Genomic DNA, 20,043 nt, shown 5'->3' with positions numbered 1-20,043 from the left:
TTTTAATCAACTGTTAAAGGTTATAGAATCATGTTTATTATTATTATTAGATGTGAATGATACGGAGGATCGGGGCTGACACGGGACTGAGTTTTCTATTTTCTCCTTCTAGATACTTCCAACATGAGGAAGTGAAGACACTTTTAAAGATGGTTTACCTGAAGCTGTTTCATCTTTGAACATCATGATGCACACCAGAAGGACGTTGTCTCTTTTAAGAGGCTGGTCGGGTGTTTGCAGGTGTCCAACTGGAAACCAGTCATCCAGGACCAGTTCCAGTAGCAGCAGCTTGTTCATGGACTCTAACAGCAGCAGTGCAGGGCTGATCCTACAATCCCAGTCCACCGATGTGTACCAGAACCTGGCTCTGGAGGACTGGATTGACGCCAATGTGGACCTGCAGCAGCACAGCATCATGCTGCTGTGGAGGAATCGGCCGGCTGTGGTCATTGGACGCCACCAGAACCCCTGGACTGAGTGCAACCTGTCGGCCATGAGGAAGGCGGGGATCTCTCTGGCCCGCAGGCGGAGCGGCGGCGGGACGGTCTTCCACGACCTCGGAAACCTCAACCTGACCTTCTTCACCTCCAAGAAGGCGTACGACCGGCAGAGGAACCTGAAGGTCGTCACTGACGCTCTGAGGCGGGTTCGACCGGGACTGGACGTTCAGGCCACAGACAGATTTGACATTTTACTCAATGGACACTACAAGATCTCAGGTAGGGGAGGGATGGTACCGTCCAATGAGACAAGAGGCTGCTGTAGTCAAATACAAGCCCCCGACAGATATGCATTATAAACATGAAGTAACAAAATAAAGACATGAGATGAGAGGGCAAGAAAAGATTTAACTGAGAAAAATTATGTGCATACTAATAATTAAAATAATTGGTAGTGTGAGCTCTAATTGGTCAAAATCTTGCCAGTGTTTTAATAGAAATGTCCAGGGTAAAATCCTGATAGTAACATCCTGTCTTACTTTATTACTTTTAAATATCTAGGAATGTTATGATATTGTTTGAAGTGAATACAGTTAGTAGTTTAGACAAACTTATGTGCAAGAAAAAAGAAAGGACTTCATTGAAGCTGTGATAAACAAATAAACAAAATCTGATATATTTTAAATCAGTCCAGAGTCAGTCAGAGACGCAGAAGGTGAGATTTATACCAACAACTCTGCTGTTGTTTATGTTGTTGTTGTTGTTTATGTTGTTGTTGTTTACAGGCACTGCGTCCAGACTGAGCAGGAAGTCGTCCTACCATCACTGCACCCTGCTTCACTCTGCTGACCGCTCCGCCCTCTCAGCCGTCCTCAGCCCTTCCTGCCCTGGTATCCATAGCAACGCCACACCCAGCGTCCCCTCACCTGTCGCCAACCTGCTAGACCACGCCCCCACGCTGCAGTGGGAGGAGCTTTTCGACGGACTGGTGCATCAGTACAACGCAGGTACTCAGTTTTACTACTGTTCTACTGGTCTGCGTCCTGGCCTCAACCGTCTGTTTATACTCTGTTCTTCTTCTCTTTCCACTCTGACCCTCAGAGTTCGGCCTCAGCTCTGCGTTGACGCTCGTTAACCCCACTGACGAGTGTACGTTTCCTGGCCTCAGCAGGATGGCGACAGAGCTGCGCAGCTGGGACTGGACGTTCGGTAAGACGCCTAAATTCAGCGTCCAGACCCTCCTGGACCTGACGGATGGGCGATCGTCTGCTCGCAGCTCAGCTCAGCTGCATATGGAGGTAAAGAACGGGCTGATCGAGAGCTGTGAGCTGGACGTTCCTGCAGACTGGCTTCCTCTGCGGCTGAGCGGTGAGCTGGTGAACACGCTGGTCGGTGAAAGGTTCTGTCCGTATGCAGCATCTGCGGCTGTTGCTGCGCTGCTGCGATCTGAGAGCAGCGAGCTGCAGAGCAGACTGCACAACCTGTGTGACGCCGTGCTGTCTGTGATGGGCTGAAATAAAATGGATGGACGGAAACAACACGAGCTGTCGGGTGTTTGTGTGGAGTCGACCGTTTGTTGATCAACAGAAATCTGATCCATTTGCAGTGCTGCTAGCGCCCCCGAGAGGCTGCTGTGTTCATTACAGCTACAGTATGAAAGTCAACGTCATTCAAAAAGTCTGATGGTGAATCTAAAGGGTCCAGATGTAAACAACAACAGACCAAGTAAAATCAGAAGCTGCTCTCACTCCCAAACTGATTGACCCTCTGACAACTCTAAATAACATGAAAATCTAATTTATCATTGTTTCTGTTTACATCAATAATGCTTGTAAAAAAAAAAATAGCTATGGCTCATTGTTTCTGGTTCCACAAGTAATCTACAAGTTAATTTTGATATAAAACAAAAAAGCTGAATAATAAAAAGCTGATAATAAAAACATGAATACATTTGCAGCATATATACTTTGGATTTAAAGTGTTTATGCTGGTTATGTTTTTTTTCATGCAGATGTAGGACAGTATGAACCTGCTGCGTCTTGATCAGTCTGTTGTCTGATGCATAATCTACAGTATATGTGCATTTCATCTCTCTTCACTTGCAAAGTTAAGAACGTAAAATCCAAGCAAATGTACAGTTATAAAACAAGAGGGGGGTTTATTATTAAAGACATTTTGCATTAATTAATAGGACGTTTGGTCAAAATCACAAAAAACTGATTCCTTTTTCTTTCAATTGCTGCCAGATATTTTCTTATTTAAGTGGAAAAACGTGGAAAATTCTGAAAGTTTCCAAATCTGTCCGTAAACCTCTGCCCTTTCAAAATAAAAGTACAACGACATCCCTGAAGCTGTTAAGTAAAATTAAATAAATGAATAAAATAAAATGAATAAATACATTTGCCGGTTAAAAACGAGACTCAACCTCAGACAGCTCAAGTCGCAGGGCGCATGCGCAATGAAGACGAGAGAAAATTGAAGAGGTGTCACTCTGCTGTTGTGTCCTGGAACCAAAGGCTGATCTAGCTCACCGTCATCATTTCCATGGTCATACAATCAATATTGCCAATAAGACATATATTTATTATTAACATTTTTATTACATTTTGTCAGTACTTCCTAACTGTGTATAACAATGAAATCTTTATAAATAAAACCTAAAGACTGTTTATGCAATCTGTTTAATTGTGTATTTTTATTTTTGAATGTATTTTCTATAATATAATTGTTTGATTTTATTATGGCATGTTATTATGTTTGTTTATTCTATATTTTCCGCACCTATGTTCACAGAAGGGACTATGAACGAAAAGCAGCGGAGTGAGTACTCGGCTATGCGTGTCAGTCAGTTGACGATCTTTGTCTAATGTGAGCCGTCGTGTCGGTCAGCGGAGCAAACCCGGAGAACCGCAGCGGCAGGATGGGGAAGAAACAGAAGAAATCCGGGGAGGACAGGTAGAGAAAACACCACCTGCTGTCACACACCACCTGTCCACACTGATACCTGGCGGTGGCGAGCTTCCCTGCCCCGTCAAAAACCCCAAAACCGGACTGGATTCCCGCTGGTTACTCAGTTAGCTTAGCGGCTATGTGGGCTAGCAGAAGCTAACCACGCGTCAGTGCAAGTGTGAGTCCAGGTGATGGTTTAAACAACCTGAAAACGGTTCAGCACGAAATTTGGGGTTTATCCTCAGCCCTGACAGCCGGGGGAAGACTCCCTAAACTCAGCTTAACTGTAACCTGTGAAAGCTAGGGGCTAAATGCTAAGAAGAGCCACCACCAGCTAAGCTATCAGTTAGCCCAGTTATCTGTGCCTCCTGGCCGCAGCTCATGTTGGCTTTCTGTGAGAAAAGGCTGATGTAATGCCAACTACCTTCGCACCTGTCTAAATCCTCTACCTTTATTTAGTCTGTCAGCCTTGGTCTGACACACCTGAGGGTGTCAGGTAATGACACAGCCATGTTGGTGTTCCTGTGTTGAGCTGTAAAGCAAAGAAGCATTAACACAACAGCTTCAATTAAAACTACAGCAACATTTAACATCCATTAATATGTGAAGACACAGCAACAAAAAATTCATGTCAAATGATCCATTCATAAATGTAGCTCTGATCCAGGACTTGGTCCAGCATAGGTATCTCGTTGAATTTGAACATTTCAGTCACTGATCTGTTCAACATTGAAAAATAAACCAGTTACAGTTTCTCAGAACCCAAGGTGAGGTCTTCAGATATCCTGTTTTATCTAAACCAACAGTCCAAAAACCAGAGAGATCCAGTTTACATCAGATCCTCACATATCAGAGGCAAGAAGCAGCAGATGTTTCACGTTTTTGCTTAGAAAAATGACTTAAATGATACATCAAATATCAAAAATGTTGATTGATTTCACATAAAAATCAATGTAATTTATATTTAAATGCTATTTATGAATTGTTTTTGTCCTTAAAGTACAATAAAATATTAAAAAATACCTGTTGTAGTTCACGACACCCTGAGGTGCTGTCTTCAAATTGCTTGTTTTATTCAACCAACTGTCCAAAACTGACAGACATTCATTTTACTGTCATAATTAACAAAGAAAAGCAAAAGATCCTCATGATTATGAATCTGGAAACAGCAAATATTTGATGCTTTGTTTAATAAATAACTAAAATGATTATCAAGATAGATTTTCTGTTGAACGATTAATTGTTTCAGTTTGATTTTACTAAATGAGAAAGCCAGGCGGCTGTGATACGTAGTAAAACAGTCCTGGATCAAAGTTTCGTGCACACACACCAAACCGATCATCAGGCTGTAAAACCAGGGAAGTTTTCGTTCGGCCTTTGAATGTGAATGTTGTGACTGATCTCATCTGACAGTTTGTTCTTCTCGTCAGAAAATGTCCCGGCTGCTGCCAGCTGCTAATTATTTAACGTGCATTCGTTAGAGAACTCAGGTCGACTCCACAGTTCATTGATGACCAAATTCAGAGTGATTCTTAATACACTCCTGTCACAGTTTTATTGCAAATGTATTGTGCAGAATATTTTTTTCATTTCAAACCTTAAAATAATCTAAAAAAAGATCTGACTCAAAACTGTCAAACAATAAATGAATGATTTTCAGAAACACCAGCAGCTTCATTTCTTTTACTCTTTACTTTTGAACATCTGAGATAAAAGAGCAATATAATAGAAAATAATGTATTTACTGCTGTTTACTGGAGAATTTATGCTGCTTTTTCGCTGCACTACAGTAACAAACTAAGACTGTAGTAAGTGACTAAGTGTTGTTTTCTCTGTATAAAATAGGTAAACGCTTGAGACAGCTGTAACAGTACAATTCTGCTGAAACATTGATGCATCAGTCACAATAATACAATAATAATTGTATGTACTTTAACCACATTTTCACTGCAGGTGGAAAATGTTTTATATTATGTTTTTCACAGGCGGTTAGTGATTTTACTGTTTGTGATAAACATGATAAACAAGTTAAATTTCATCTTTTCACAAACTGCTGAATACGAACTCATTAGATTTTTTGGCACAATTAATTAAAGTAAAGCCTGTCTGCTTTACATTAAAGTAGTGCTCTCCTGCGGGTCAGAGGGATGATGGGAAATGAAAGGGTTGTGAGGAAAGTGGAGAGTCAGCAGCTTTTCATCTGTTCATATTGTCCTGACACACAGAGAGAGAGAGAGAGTCCTGCCTATTCTGCTAATGTCTCTCCACCTCTGTGTCCTGTCACATTTCAAAGCTGATCTTTGTCTCGTCTAAGCTGAGCTCCTGACCTGGTTTTAATCATGTATCGATCGATCGATTGATGTTGTTATTGATCTGTCTTCAGTGCCAAAGATGACGGCATTGACATCGACGCTCTGGCGGCGGAGATCGAAGGAGCCGGCGCCTCCAAAGAACCAAAAGGGAAGAAGAAGAAGAAAGGAGCCAAGAAGGACGACTTCGAGTACGACACTGCTCCTCCTCCTCCTCCTCCCTCTCACCTTCATCATGTCTTGTTTTCTCCTCCTCATCCTCAGCTCCTCCTCTGACCTCCTTTCCCTTTTTGTCTCCTCCCCTCCTCTGTGAGTCGTGTCTGTGAGTCGTCTCTTTTTCAGCCTCTTAACTCTGAGTTTCTCGTCCTGCAGCGAGGACGACATCCTGAAGGAGCTGGAGGAGTTGTCTCTGGAGACTCAGGGAGGAAAGGCAAAGGTAACGACACCTGACGAGTCCAGTGGAATGAAGTGGTAATTTACTCAGTATTTATTTAAAGCGCTCGGTTAACTCCACTGACTCTCCCCGTGCAGAAAGCAGACACCACAGAGGAAGTGGAGAGCGTCGAGCCTCCCAAACCAGAGAAGAAGAAGACCAGAAAGGGGAGGAAGGGTGGAGCCAGCCCCGAGGAAGAGGAGGGCGAGGAAGCTGAAGGTCAGGCTGATGGAGAGAGGAACGGAGAGCAGAAAGACCAGAAGGTGATTGTGTTTCATAAACAAAGTTCAATCATTTAAACAGGTTTCAAAACAGACTCTCTGTTTTTCATTATTCAATTTCAGAATAATTGTTGGAATAAATTAATATTTTACTGCTTCTTCTTGCTTTTCTCCTTTTTTTGTTGGTTTATTTTATTTTTATTTAATTAATTATTTAAATATATATATATATTTTCTGGATTTCATTGAACTTCTCGTCTCTGCTCCTCCAGGCGACTCCTGCTGCTCCTCCCTCCGACTCAGATGACGACAGCAGCTCACGTTCTCGCCTCAAGAACAAAGGAGGTAAGAAGGGAGGCAAAAAACCTTCAGTGTCCGACGAAGAGGAGGACAAAGAGGAGGACGAAGGCGTGAGCAAAGGAGGAGGTAAAGGAGCGAAGGAGGACGAGTCAGAGGACGATGAAGAGTTCACCTCCAGGAGAGAGCAGAAGAAGAAGAACAAAGGCAAGGCGGCGAAGGCGGAGAGCGAGGAAGAGGAGGAGCAGGAGGAGGAGGGAGGGGTCTTCAAGATGAAGACGGCGGCGCAGAAGAAGGCAGAGAAGAAGGAGAGGGACAAGAAGAAGAAGGAGGAGGAGAGGATGAAGCAGAAGAAGCTCAAGGAGAAAGAGAAGGAGGGCAGCGTGGAGGCTAAAAAAGAGCCAGAGAAGAAGACGACAGAGGCCGCACCTCCTCAGGTAGCACCACCTGCAGCAGCAACGGCTGAGGAACCGGAAGGGGCGGAGCCAACAGCTGAGGGTATAATTGGATTTCAAAATAAAATCAACAAGTGTAGTTTTAACATATTATAGGTTTTTGTTTTAACCACACGCCACCTGTTGCTGTTTTTCACTCGTTTCTTCTTCTTCTGTGGTGCCTTCCTGCAGATGAGGCCGAGGGCGACAAGAAGAAGAAAGACAAGAAGAAGAAGAAGGGAGAGAAGGAGGAGAAGGAGAAGGAGAAGAAGAAAGGACCCAGCAAGGCCACAGTGAAGGCCATGCAGGAGGCTCTGGCCAAGATGAAGGAGGTGGGGCATTCTGGGAAATGTAGTCATGGGATTTTGACGGAAGTTTGGAGTCTTTTTTGACTTGTTATTATTTGTGGTCGTTGTAGGAGGAGGAGCGAGCCAAAAGAGAGGAGGAGGAGCGGCTGAAGAAGCTGGAGGAGATGGAGAAGCAGAGGCTGGAGCAGGTAAAACACAAACACCTCCTCCTGTCGTTTCTCTGTTTCTCTGTCAGTCCTCAGTCTGACCTTTTGACCCCCCCTCACCTGCCCCGATTAGGAGCGCCTGGAGCAGGAGCGTAGGGAGAAGAAGAAGCAGAAGGAGAAGGAGAGGAAGGAGCGTCTGAAGAAGGAGGGGAAGCTCCTGACGAAAGCCCAGAGAGAAGCTCGAGCTCGGGCCGAGGCCACGCTCAAGCTGCTGCAGGCTCAGGGTGAGAGTCCGTCCGCCAATCACTTACAGATTATTGATACAGTGATCAGCAATTTAAAACCAGTCATTGGGATTTAACTTGAAATTAAACTGAGCTGAATCACTTTGAAACACAATGTTGCAGGAAAACGTCTTATTTCATCTTGAATCCGTGTGTGTGCAGGTGTTGAAGTGCCATCCAAAGACTCTGTGCCAAAGAAGAAACCAGTTTATGGAGACAAGAGGAAGAAGAAGCCCAACGCCCAAACTCCTGAAGGTACCGACACAGACTAACATGGAAACAACGTATTGATCGTGTTTAAAAAAAAAAAAAATATCCAAGTCTAAAGCAATTCTGTTTAAAGCGAGGGATGCTTTAAACTACAAGGCCTTAATTTACTGCTCACTTCTACTTCAGGTCGACCTTTATTGATAAGGCTGATCACTGATCACACTGATCCACTGTTTCTAAATTCTCATGGAGAACAATACACGAGACAAATCTGATCTGAGAGGAGTTTATAAGTTTACTGTACAAAAAGATTAAAAAGACGAGATGTGTTTTTGTTGTTGGGGGTTAAATTATGGAACAATGCTAATTTAAATTTAAAAATGTGTAATTTCCTTTTGGTTTTCAAAATAATGGTTTACTGAGCTGTTTCTGAAGGTGAACAATTTTCTTTTCTGTTGGTGGGAAGAGTAATTGATCAGATGTAGAGAGGCGTATGTCTGAGCCTGTTCAGTCACTAGTGAATACACAGACTACTGACTGATAAAAACTACTAATGAGATGCTCGTTAACTCAGAAGCTCGTTAACTCGGCTCGTTACTGCTGCTGCTGAATAAAAAGTGTTTTCTTTGCTCCTCTCCTTAGAAACGTCTGAGGTAACTTCACCGACGTCGGAGACTCCAGAGCCCGTTCCCATGGAGACGGAGGCTGAGACACCGGCTGCGGAGCCAGGTGAGACGCGCAGGTTTTAAAGGGAGGAGGAGTCGGGAGGGCAGAGTAATAATAATGGAGGAGGAGGATGTTGTTGACGTGATGAAGATGACTTTCTCTGTGTGCAGAGGTGAAACCGGACGCTGCTGTCGACGACTGGGAAGCCATCGCCAGCGACGAGGAGAAAGGTCAGGAGGAAAAACAAACTACACTTCCATTATTTCTTGTTATTAATTTCTAGAGCAGAAGTGATTTGTCTTTATTTTACCAGAAATCGTATAAAAAAAATAAAGAAACTCGAGAAAGAAAGAGAAGAAACTAGAGTCAGTATTAAAGCGTGTTCAACTTTATCTGCCAGAGCTGAAGAAAGTCCACATCGAGGTGAAGGAGGACACCGCCGCTCCTCCTCAGCCCACAGGCAGCGAGGAGGACGAGGAGGAGGAAGACGAGGAAGAGGACGAGGACGATGACGAGGAAGACGATGACGAGGACGATGAGAGCGAGGAGGAGAAGGAGCCGGCGGCGGCGGGTCACGCCAAGAGGAAGGAGAGCGAGGACGAGAGCAGCGAGAGCGAGGACGACGACGGGAGGACGAAGGAGGAGCGGCTGTACGACCGGGCCAAGAGGAGAATAGAGGTGAGGAGCACGAGAGGAGTGAGAGCTCGTCTCTTTTCACCCCGTCTCTGGCTGACCGCCTGTGTCTGTGTTTCCATAGAAACGGAGAGCAGAGAACCTGAAGAACGTGGACGTGGACACGCTGAGATCTCCGGTGGTGTGTGTGCTCGGACACGTCGACACCGGAAAGACCAAGATCCTCGACAAGGTAACGTTTACTGACTGGTTCATATTTACTGACTGTTAGCTGAATGATCACTGACTGATTAATGTGTGTGTGTGTGTGTGTGTGTGTGTGTGTGTGTGTGTGTGTGTGTGTGTGTGTAGCTGCGACACACTCATGTTCAGGACGGTGAAGCCGGAGGAATCACTCAGCAGATCGGAGCCACAAACGTCCCGAAGGAGACGATCGAGGAGCAAACCAGGATGGTTAAAAATGTACGACGACCACACACACACACATACACACACACACACACACACACACACACACACACACACACACACACACACATACGGTTAAATGAACTCAGTGTTGATGTGTATTAAACTGACTTTTGTTTGTGCAGTTTGAAAAAGAAACCATCAAGATCCCCGGCATGTTGATCATCGACACACCAGGACACGAGTCCTTCAGGTAACCACCTGGACAGTCATACCTGGAACTGTGCTGCTGGGTTTACAGGTGCACACACACGAGGAACAGCAGGCGACCTGAGACCAAACTTACTCTTTATTTAATAAGCTTATATAGCTTATATCTAAGCTCTGACAAATCCAGAGGAGGAGATGAGTTTTAAGAGAAAAAGGCAGCAGTGTGGACGAGCCTTAGTCTCTGCTGTCTGACGCCACAGGCATCAGGTTAATGAAGCAGAGATCAAACATGGTGAAAGTCCAGGGTTTAGGTTTGATGGTTAATCACTGTGGTTGCCGTTAGTAACTCGTGTCTCCGCCTCTTTGCTCGGCCAGTAACCTGAGGAACAGAGGCAGCTCTCTGTGCGACATCGCCATCCTGGTGGTGGACATCATGCACGGCCTGGAGCCTCAGACGATCGAGTCCATCAACCTGCTGAAGGAGAAGAAGTGTCCCTTCATCGTCGCCCTCAACAAGGTCTGACACCTGTTTACCATCAGACGTGTCTCACCTGTTCTCCCTCCTTCACGCTCTCTGACCGTGTTGTTGTTGTTGTTGTCGTCGTCAGATCGACCGTCTCTACGACTGGAAGAAGAGTCCGGAGACCGACGTCGTGGCCACGCTGAAGAAGCAGAAGAAGAACACCAAGGACGAGTTCGATGAGAGAGCCAAGGCCGTCATCGTGGAGTTCGCTCAGCAGGTGTCAATCTAATTTATACAAACAATAAAATATTATGAAATAAGAATAATTACACTGAAGCTACAGATCATCTTTTCTTATTTACTCAACCTCATCAGACAATAAAATTACACTATTACACCATTTTAATTCACCCTTCTTTATATTTGTTAAGTTATTAATACAGAAATATGTAAAATGTAATGAAGCTTGATAAAAGAAATCCTTAATTTTTCACAATATTAGAATTTACTGTGACACTTTTCTTTAATTCTTTTATTATTATCTATGATCAATGACCTTTGATCATTTCTGTTTTCCGTCACCCTGAACTTTGTCGTCTGCCTGTTGTTGTTCCTCAGGGTCTTAACGCCGCCTTGTTCTACGAGAATAAAGATCCCCGGACGTTTGTGTCGTTGGTTCCCACCTCGGCCCACAGCGGCGACGGGATGGGAAACCTCATCGCCCTGTTGATCGAGCTCACTCAGACCATGTTAGCCCGCCGGCTAGCACACTGTGACGAGCTGCGAGCTCAGGTCATGGAGGTAAGACGGCGTGTTTTTGTTAAGACACTCTGGATTTATTTGGACTCCACGGTGAACAGACCTGATGACGTCCGTGTGTTCAGGTCAAAGCTCTGCCTGGTATGGGAACTACGATAGACGTCATCCTCATTAACGGTTGTCTGCGGGAGGGAGAGACCATCATCGTCCCGGGGGTGGAGGGGCCAATCGTAACACAGATCAGAGGGTTACTGCTTCCTCCGCCTCTGAAGGAGCTCAGAGTCAAGGTAAACATCACGTGCCTCTGACTCCGTGTTGATGAATGTATTGCTCCAACATTACCGATATCCGCTGCATGTTGTCCGCTCCTGCATCCTGACAAATGTATTGATGAGGTACCTGTTGTATTGATTGTCCGTCTGATCTATGGATTGATTGATGTGTGCAGAACCAATACGAGAAGCACAAGGAGGTGTCGACGGCTCAGGGAGTGAAGATTCTGGGTAAAGACCTGGAGAAGACGTTGGCGGGGCTCCCCCTGCTGGTGGCTAACAGGGACGACGAGATCCCCGTCCTGAGGGTAACACACACACACACACACACAGGAGAAACCAGTGTTTCTGTACTGGCTGTGTGAGGCTCCCAGTTTGACTGACTGGTGCTGGTTTTCAGGACGAACTGGTGCGAGAGCTGAAACAGACTCTGAACTCCATCAAACTGGAGGAGAAAGGAGTTTACGTCCAGGCGTCCACGCTGGGGTCACTGGAGGCTCTGCTGGAGTTCCTCCGCACCTCTAAAGTCCCGGTGAGCACCTGTCTGTCTGTTCACCTGTCTGTCTGTTCACCTGTCTGTCTGTCCCTGAAAAGCAACGAGAGGCAGAAACTACAGCGGTGACCTTTGACCTCTGTTTGTGTGTCTGCAGTACGCTGGTATCAACATCGGTCCAGTTCATAAGAAGGATGTGATGAAGGCGTCGACCATGTTGGAACACGACCCGCAGTATGTCCTCAGTCTCTGCTCTTTCTAAAGACGACGTCACTTCACATTAAAACATAATAATTAGATAATAATCAATAATTAGATAAACACAGAAACATGTAGATTAACTGATAGTTATGAAAGGAAATGTCGTGCGTCCTCAGGTACGCGGTGATCCTGGCGTTCGACGTGAAGGTGGAGAGGGAGAGTCAGGACATGGCCGACAGTCTGGGAGTTCGGATCTTCTCTGCTGAAATCATCTACCACCTGTTCGACGCCTTCACCAAGTACAGAGAGGACTACAAGAAGGCCAAACAGGACGAGTTCAAGTAGGAAAACACACGATCGATCGTCTTCTGATCGGAGGTTTTAACTTGTCGTCGTTATTGTTTGAGTCTGTAACAGTGCGGAAGAAATGCAGCATCTTTTTGTGATGTGTTTTCAGGCACATAGCCGTGTTTCCGGTGAAGCTGAAAGTTCTTCCTCAGTTCATCTTCAACTCCAGAGATCCCATCGTGATGGGGGTGACGATAGAGGCCGGAGTCCTGAAGCAGGGGACGCCGCTCTGTGTCCCCAGCAAAGGGGTGAGACAGTCCGTGTGTTTCAGTTCAGTTTATTTAACGTCATCAGGAGGAGCCACTGAAAACCAGAACAATTAATAACAGTTTAACACAAGCAGCGGATGTTAAGTTATTGACTTATAATGAAAAATCAAGGGACCCAGAACAATCCGGATCAGATCAAGCAGAACCTCGGCCCGTCGCTGTGTGTTTACATGTGACGTCTGTGTTTCAGTTCGTGGACATCGGTGTGGTGACGAGCATCGAGATGAACCACAAGTCCGTCGACAGCGCCAAGAAAGGCCAGGAGATCTGTGTCAAGATCGAGCCCATTCCCGGCGAGTCCCCCAAGATGTACGGCCGCCATTTTGAAGCCACCGACATCATTGTCAGCAAGGTGAGGACCGGCCCGCCGAGGAGCGGCAAAACGCCTTTTAGCGGACGTTTGTTTTATTTAAAAATCACATTTTCAACAAACAACGTGAAGTCGTAAACGCGCCGCTTGTTTTTGTTGATGATGATTTTAGTCGATTTCAGAGTCAGCTGGATCAATCAGCTGATATTTGACGATCACAGATTTGTCGGTATGTGCCGAAACTTTTTATCACGCAACAGAATGCAGAAAAAGATGTCGGTGTCGTAACATAGTTTGTCCAGCAGAGCGCGCTCCGACTCCATTAACTATACTGTCAGCACATGTCGAGGTAGAGCCACAGGAGGAAGGTGCATTTTAGGAAGACAAGACAGAAATGAAAGAAAGGAAGAAATGAAAGGAAGGAAGGATGCAAGGGAGAAATGGAGAAAGAAACGCAAAAGAGGTAAGAAGGAAAGAATAGAAAGAAAAGAGGGGAAAATGTTGTGATGTGTTGAAATAATGTCCACGCTTATAAAAATACGACAGACTCGGTTTTAGAGGCGTAGATGTAGTTTTAGATCAGCTTAGAAAAATAATGTGTTACCCAAGATTTCTGAATTCTGGGTTCAAGTGTAGATAGTAATAGATAGTGATAGTAACATGTATGTTTCACATATCAGACCTATTGATTACTTAAACTTCTGCTTGGTGCTAACGGTGAGAAATGGTTTTAGTTTAGTTCTTATTTAAATTGTATAAAGTAAATTCTCAGATAGATTTCTGGTCAATGTTCATTTCCACGGCAGTAATTCATCACAATGACAGAATCATGTGACTTTAAAACAAGAAATATTGGCGCTTTATAAATATAAAATAAATAAATATATCCTCGTCCCCCTGGACCCATGCCCTGTAGGCCTCTTCAGTAATCCATATATGGGTCCAGATCACATTAATTGATTAATTCTATTACAAGGAATAATTGTTGTATACAGCTGTGAAGTCCTGACAAAAGTGTGATATCAATAAGTTCATGTATCTCATATCTGCAGGTCTTATTTTTTGTTTTTCTGTCACTTTCTCCAACATGTATTTACATATAAAGGGTGTTAAATTAGATTTCAATGTAATCCTAAAAAGTGTTAAATTTAATGTGAACACTGCAGAAGATGTGTAATTTAATAAGGGAATAAAAACAGTAACTAGGGTTAAAACAGCAGATGAGTGAGTGTGACGTGTCTGTTGGAAATGGACATTATACTGAATTTACCATGTGATACGTTACAGTACAAATAATTCTCCGGTTTCTGTGTTTCACCAGGATTTTGTCTGAGAAGTTGCAGTTTCTTTCTGTAGCTGCAGGTTCGGTCCGGTTCGCTGTGACGCTGTGTTTTTGTGTTTCAGATCACGCGGGCGTCCATCGACGCTCTGAAGAACTGGTTCAGAGACGAGATGCAGAAATCTGATTGGCAGCTGATCATGGAGCTGAAGAAGACCTTTGAGATCATCTGAGGGAGCTGAAACACAAACCAACCAACCAACCAACAAACACACACAGATAAACACACATACACTTCCTCCCTCAGATGCTGAGACGTTGACGGAAGGGAAAAAAAAAACAGAAAAAAAAAAAACCCCAACAAAACAACCTAAAAAAGACGTGAAAGTGTTTTTCTGTGAGAAACGAACTGTTTTTTCCACTGTTGTAAACAGTGATAGTTTAGACCACATTTCACACACACACACACACTCAGTATTCCAACGTGCCTGTTCTTCAGCATCAACGTTGTGTTATTATTATTATTTTTTTTCTTCTTCTCTGCTCTGAATAGTTGCTGCTCTTTCATGTCCCAGACTCCGCCCCCCTCCTCCCTTGACTGAGGCTAACGAGCTTAACGAGGCCGATGAGTCAGTAGAGCCAGTGTTCAGCCAGGTGTATTATGGGATTGTACTGGGCAGCACCAGGGCTGGAGGAGGGAAAAATTCATTTTTTTTTTCTTTTTGAATCATCGAAGCAGCAGCAGCGACGGTGTCAACGTTAAAGACATTAAAGAGCTGATTTTCAGCATTGACGGCTTTGCTGCATGGTTTGTCGGCCACGTTGGGGGGACGGGGTTTGAATGACAGGGAAGATTTTAAACTGTTTTTGCTGCAACTGCTGATGTAATAAATTCCCATGATTCTGATGAAACCCGCAGATTGAGAGTTTTCATTTCGGACCTGTTCACATCTGCAGCAGAAGAACCTCTAACATCAACACAAGTGTTAAGATTTCAATCAGTGTTTTATGGAAGAGTTAAAATAATTTCATTGAGAACCCAGCCATAATAATGAAACTTAAATGTGAAATGGACTTTACATTTTCACATTGGCGGACAACATGCAACGGAAATCATTGGAAATGGTAAATGAGAACTGGACTTATGGCTTTAAATTGTTTTAAATTATGCTAAGTTCCGATTTAAGGTATGTTATGGTTGGTTTATGGTTTCTAACCCAAACTTAGGAGAATCCTGCCTTTGTGACATGTTTACGTTCAGCACATAGTTCTGGTTCAAATGCAGAAGTCCAGTTCGCTACTTCATTTTCAAGTCTTAACTGGAAAAGTCCATTTCACAACAAGGAAAAAAAGAAAATAAAACTCTAATGGAAATTCAAGTAAATTATTGCATTTTAATATATTAAATATTCCTTGAAGCTGTTTTTTAAAGTTCATAAAAAAAAATACAAAAAATATCCTATGATCTTCAAAAATTTTACATTTTCCCCAAACATTTACACGGAAGCAAAATATTACACAATTTACATACAAGCATAAATAATTAATCTAGCTGGAGTGTTGGTTAACGGCAGCGGGGATAAAATATCCGTGAAGGTCCATGTGGACGCTGGCGGGGATGGAGGCTCGGGCGATTTCCTCAAAGTTTTTAGCGTTCAGGACGAGCATGAACGGAGAAATATTCGGATCCGGAGAGATAACGGACGACAAGATCACTCCTGAAGAAAGAAAAATAGAAACAGTCAGAAATTAGAGAAGAAAATATACTTTCCACTCTGATGGTTTAATGGTACTTAGTTGGTGTAGTTTCTAAGGGAACGTGAATCCCTCACCGTCGTCTTCCTCCACGGCTCCCGGAGACCCGACAAACACCGGCTCTGAAGGGAAGCAATTCTCTTGCCGCCACTCGATGTGTTTCCTGGTGACGATGTCGATCTTGGCGATCTGTTGGGTGAAAGAGTGAGAGGGGACTTTGAATGCGAGGTCATGCTATTTTAACTCATGCTAACAGTGTTTCTCTTGGGATGTCAATGTGCTTCAGTCCAAGATTTTGGTTCAGACTGGAATATTTCAACAATTACTGACAGTCATTGCTTGCTAACATGGTTTTCAGCCAGAATTGTTATTAGGTATTTATAAACCAAAGAGTTAGACAAATGGAAATATTGACACATGATGATGGTGCCTGAAAATCAGCTTCAGAGGTCTGGCACAAGACTAGCACTAGATAAACAGTCCTTCATCCTCAGAGTACCTTGTTTTGATTTGACTTTAAACCTAAATTGTCATCCATTTGGTGGCACTAGAGGAAAAGTAAAAAGTCAGAGGATCACTAAAGTCAGTAGGATTCATCCTTTGGGAACCATTCGTGTTGGTACCAAATATTTCTGTCTGAACTGAAGTGGGGGTCCGACATTGCCATCACTAGAGTCGTGCCGCTAACGTGGATGTCTGAAATGTTTCACCTTGTTGGGATGAGGAGACCACTCCACCCTGGAGCCGTAGAAGTATCTGTACTTTTTAGCATTGAAGTTGTAGTTGATCCCTGGCAGCTCCAGACCTGAGGGGTAATCATACTTGTTAGGTTTGGAAAATTAAGCTGCATTAAAATCAAACAGACTAACAATATGGATGACGAACCTTCGAACAGAGTGTCAGGCTGGCAGTAGACGGATCCGTCCTCCTGCACCACCGCCTGGGCTGTCGTGTCCGTCAGCGTCACCAGGTTGCTTCCTCTGGGAGATTCCTGGAGAACAAATCAACAGAAACATGTAATTCATAAGATGGTGAAGTGGAAAGTAAAACACGCCCGTATATCTGAGGTGTTTTCTCTGATCAAGCTGTACCTTGTGGACACTGAGCGGCAGGACGAATCTCTTGCAGACTGGTGGGGAGAAGCTCTTGTTGGACTCGATGAAGCTGCTGGTTTCTTGTTTCATGTTCTTGATGTAGAACATTTCGTACAGGTTGCTGTTGTTGTAGCTGATCAGGTCGAACACCACATGGCCGTTGTCCTCATAGGCGTTGATGTGGTGGAAAACCACCAGGGCATCACCATAGAAACGCATGGACACCTCCTTTCCTGTTTTTCTGTTGATGATGTGAAACAATGTCTGGCAAAGATGTAGAAAGAGAGAAGTCATCTTACCAGTCTGCTTTTCCTCACAAAGTCAACCGTTTGCCTATTTTTCGTTACTATGGACAACTTGGTTCAGAATAGTCCCCTGGGAAACCCCACAATGAATCATTGTTGGTGCTGTTCCTGTTTATTAACCGTGAGTAACAAAAGTGAGAACTTACGATGTCATTTTCGTCGAATTTGAGGCAGCTCCCCCAGTTGACCCCTCTGAAATAGGCGGTGGCCAGTTTGACGATGTCCAGCTTGAAGGGCTGCTCCACGAACACGATGTAGTTGTCGGTCATGCCGAAGCTGTGGAAGTAGCTCGGGAACAGAGTGGACCGAAATGGAATCGAACAGACTTGCTGCACTTTCCTCAACGCCGGCTTCTGATGCTCTTTGTCTAGAACAGACAACTCAGTATTGTAAGTATTATTTTTATTATTACTTTTATTATTATTATTGTTATTATCTGCACCTTTCTCTCAGTTTTACCTGGCTCCAGAGAGCAGTCTATAACGGATGGACAGGTCAGTACTTGGTTTTCACCAGCAGATGTCAGGGATTTTTTTTACTATTCTGTTCTTCATTAAACTCTATAAATTCTCCCGGATGAAGGTATGAGAACCAAAAGTGGCGCAGGATTCTTTTGGTTTCTTTTCAAGTTGAGACTTTTTGATCCTACGTACCTGTCACTAACACTTTATGGTAAGCAAGAAGTTTTTTGATGCTCCGAGTTGGAGATATGATTCTAGAAATACCGACTTTTTCTCTAAATTAAATGTGTCTCAAAATATTACTACTTTGTTCTCCAAACGGGTTTTTCCTGTACAGTAAGCCTAATCCCCCATTGTATTTTCTTAATCCTTTAAAAGGGAAATCAGACAATGACTTCTGAAGAGACCGATCTACAGCGAGCTATGATGCAGATTACAGTAATTGTCTGTCATGCTGCCAGAGTGTGAGATTACTGATAGCAAGACTGTGTAGGACAGTTGACAATGACATAAATCTGATTGCTGCATCATAAATCAATTAGACTTTATGCTGTAATTAGATACAGATGTGACTTCTGAAGCTATATGGGTCTATAGGTGGACCTGTATAAGTTAGCTTGTGACAGATGTCCAGGTGTGCATCAACCATACCTGAGGCCTCAGCTGGGACCTTGAAGATGACGTATTTTGGCCGTCCGAAGCCCATGATGGCGGTACCCATGTTGTAGGTGTTGCCCTCGTCGTCATAGTGAGGGTGAGCTGTCGCCAAGTTCAGAGCAATATGGTTCCTGTAGTTTATCTGGAATTTGAAGGACAGGTTTTAGTTTGTATAAACACATCATGAGATACGTTTGAGGAAGTATTTGAACCTGATCACTGACCGTTTAGAGCTCTGAGGACGCAAGTGGGACAAACTTACCTTGCCTACAGTTTCCAGAGTAGCAGGGTCGATCTGGTTCATGTAGTTGACCTCGGAGGAGGCGTAGTAGTCCTGACCATAACGAATGATGTTGATCAAGTTGTTGTCAGTGAAGTCAGGGATGACGTTGCTGAGGTGCGTGAATGCCCTAGCAAGAAAAGGAAGATTTTTGAGTATTTGTTATCAATTATTGTTGATCTATGATTGACTAGAATTGATTTCAAGGGGTCCTGGACAGACAGTAATAGTTGTATAGACATTGAATGGTCTGACGTGGACCTCTATATGTTTTCAGTGGACTGAAACAGATCTCTACGGGTCTTGGATGGATGAGAACATATATCTTTATCACTTTAGTGGACTCTAACAGATCTACATGTATTCTGGATGGATCAAAACTGATATCCATGTGTCCTGGATAGACCGTACCTGGAGAAGATGTTTTTGCAGGGATCTGGGTAGATCATGGTTCCGAACTCGGAGACGATGATCCTGTCGGCCTTGATGTTTCTCTTGTAGGTGTCGCTCTTCAGAAACTTACTTCTGTAACTCACCTCACCTAAAACGACGACAACAAAACTGTAAGTACACACTGTAATTTATCTTTTCATCCATGACCTTTTGAATATTACATCACATGAGATAATGGTTTTATATTCGTAAAACTTGATTTTAACGTCCATCTCACCGTTGCTGAAGGTGAAGCTGTGGATGAGCGACATGCCGTCAAACCAGTGGTTGTACTCGGAGTTGCCCACGGAGAAAAGCCCGGGCCCGTTCCTCACCAAAGTTCCCTGCAGCCATGACGGGATGGAGCCTGCAGGTCGACACACAGGTGCTTTTCTATAGATTTATCTTGTTTTTTGTCATTGGTGAAAACCTGTAGTTTTAAAGGTCTGACTGAAAACCACATTTCCTTTGTGATTCTAAAAAGATGAAGATGAAAGTCACTCAGAGGTGAAATAAAAGTGTAAAGATTTAAGTTTAATACGTTTCATAAATATCAGGAAACATTAAAAACCATCAATGAAAATAAATCACATGCAGTTTATCTGCAGCAAAATAGATTCAACTGGTTTCTACTGTCACTTAGATCCAGTCAGTGATTCTCATCACTCCTATAAAACAAACTTTATGATATTCTGTTTTATGCAAATAAAATATTCA

General features: G+C 43.7%; 3 protein-coding genes across 3 annotated transcripts in view; 2 read left to right on the top strand and 1 right to left on the bottom strand.

The window, feature by feature from the left end:
- The first annotated feature begins 90 nt into the window (after window positions 1-90).
- On the top strand, window positions 91-1,978 carry lipt1 (lipoyltransferase 1). The gene is made up of 3 exons (XM_023396403.2): window positions 91-719; window positions 1,226-1,447; window positions 1,542-1,978. The coding sequence occupies exons 1-3, from the start codon at window positions 185-187 to the stop codon at window positions 1,952-1,954; spliced, it is 1,170 nt and encodes a 389-aa protein (XP_023252171.1). The 5' UTR covers window positions 91-184; the 3' UTR covers window positions 1,955-1,978.
- Window positions 1,979-3,274: 1,296 nt separating this feature from the next.
- eif5b (eukaryotic translation initiation factor 5B) lies at window positions 3,275-15,254 on the top strand. The gene is made up of 26 exons (XM_023396429.2): window positions 3,275-3,395; window positions 5,773-5,889; window positions 6,071-6,134; window positions 6,230-6,394; window positions 6,625-7,147; window positions 7,276-7,415; window positions 7,502-7,579; window positions 7,671-7,821; window positions 7,984-8,076; window positions 8,674-8,760; window positions 8,868-8,927; window positions 9,098-9,375; window positions 9,455-9,562; window positions 9,682-9,792; window positions 9,924-9,991; window positions 10,324-10,465; window positions 10,557-10,688; window positions 11,030-11,212; window positions 11,296-11,457; window positions 11,619-11,750; window positions 11,843-11,974; window positions 12,093-12,169; window positions 12,313-12,477; window positions 12,594-12,732; window positions 12,944-13,105; window positions 14,468-15,254. Exons 1-26 carry the CDS (start codon window positions 3,361-3,363, stop codon window positions 14,573-14,575), a joined length of 3,612 nt encoding a protein of 1,203 aa, XP_023252197.1. The 5' UTR covers window positions 3,275-3,360; the 3' UTR covers window positions 14,576-15,254.
- Window positions 15,255-15,710: 456 nt separating this feature from the next.
- bco1l (beta-carotene oxygenase 1, like) overlaps window positions 15,711-20,043 on the bottom strand; it is a 4,795-nt gene continuing 462 nt past the window's right edge. The window contains exons 2-11 of the mRNA XM_023396430.2: window positions 19,565-19,693; window positions 19,306-19,435; window positions 18,877-19,024; window positions 18,609-18,756; window positions 17,643-17,863; window positions 17,189-17,455; window positions 16,983-17,088; window positions 16,808-16,902; window positions 16,175-16,286; window positions 15,711-16,060 (exon numbers count right to left, since the gene is read on the bottom strand). Of these exons, the coding sequence (XP_023252198.1) occupies window positions 15,891-16,060; window positions 16,175-16,286; window positions 16,808-16,902; window positions 16,983-17,088; window positions 17,189-17,455; window positions 17,643-17,863; window positions 18,609-18,756; window positions 18,877-19,024; window positions 19,306-19,435; window positions 19,565-19,693 (1,526 nt within the window). The 3' untranslated portion in view covers window positions 15,711-15,890. The remainder of the gene's footprint in view (window positions 16,061-16,174; window positions 16,287-16,807; window positions 16,903-16,982; window positions 17,089-17,188; window positions 17,456-17,642; window positions 17,864-18,608; window positions 18,757-18,876; window positions 19,025-19,305; window positions 19,436-19,564; window positions 19,694-20,043) is intronic.

Source organism: Seriola lalandi, unplaced genomic scaffold (genome assembly GCF_002814215.2).
Source record: "Seriola lalandi dorsalis isolate HSWRI2012SDOR001 ecotype SW California unplaced genomic scaffold, Sedor1 jcf7180002054977, whole genome shotgun sequence".
Lineage (NCBI taxonomy): Eukaryota > Metazoa > Chordata > Actinopteri > Carangiformes > Carangidae > Seriola > Seriola lalandi.
The sequence above is the reverse complement of the archived record's forward strand: the minus strand, read 5'-3'. Positions and strand labels throughout refer to the sequence as shown.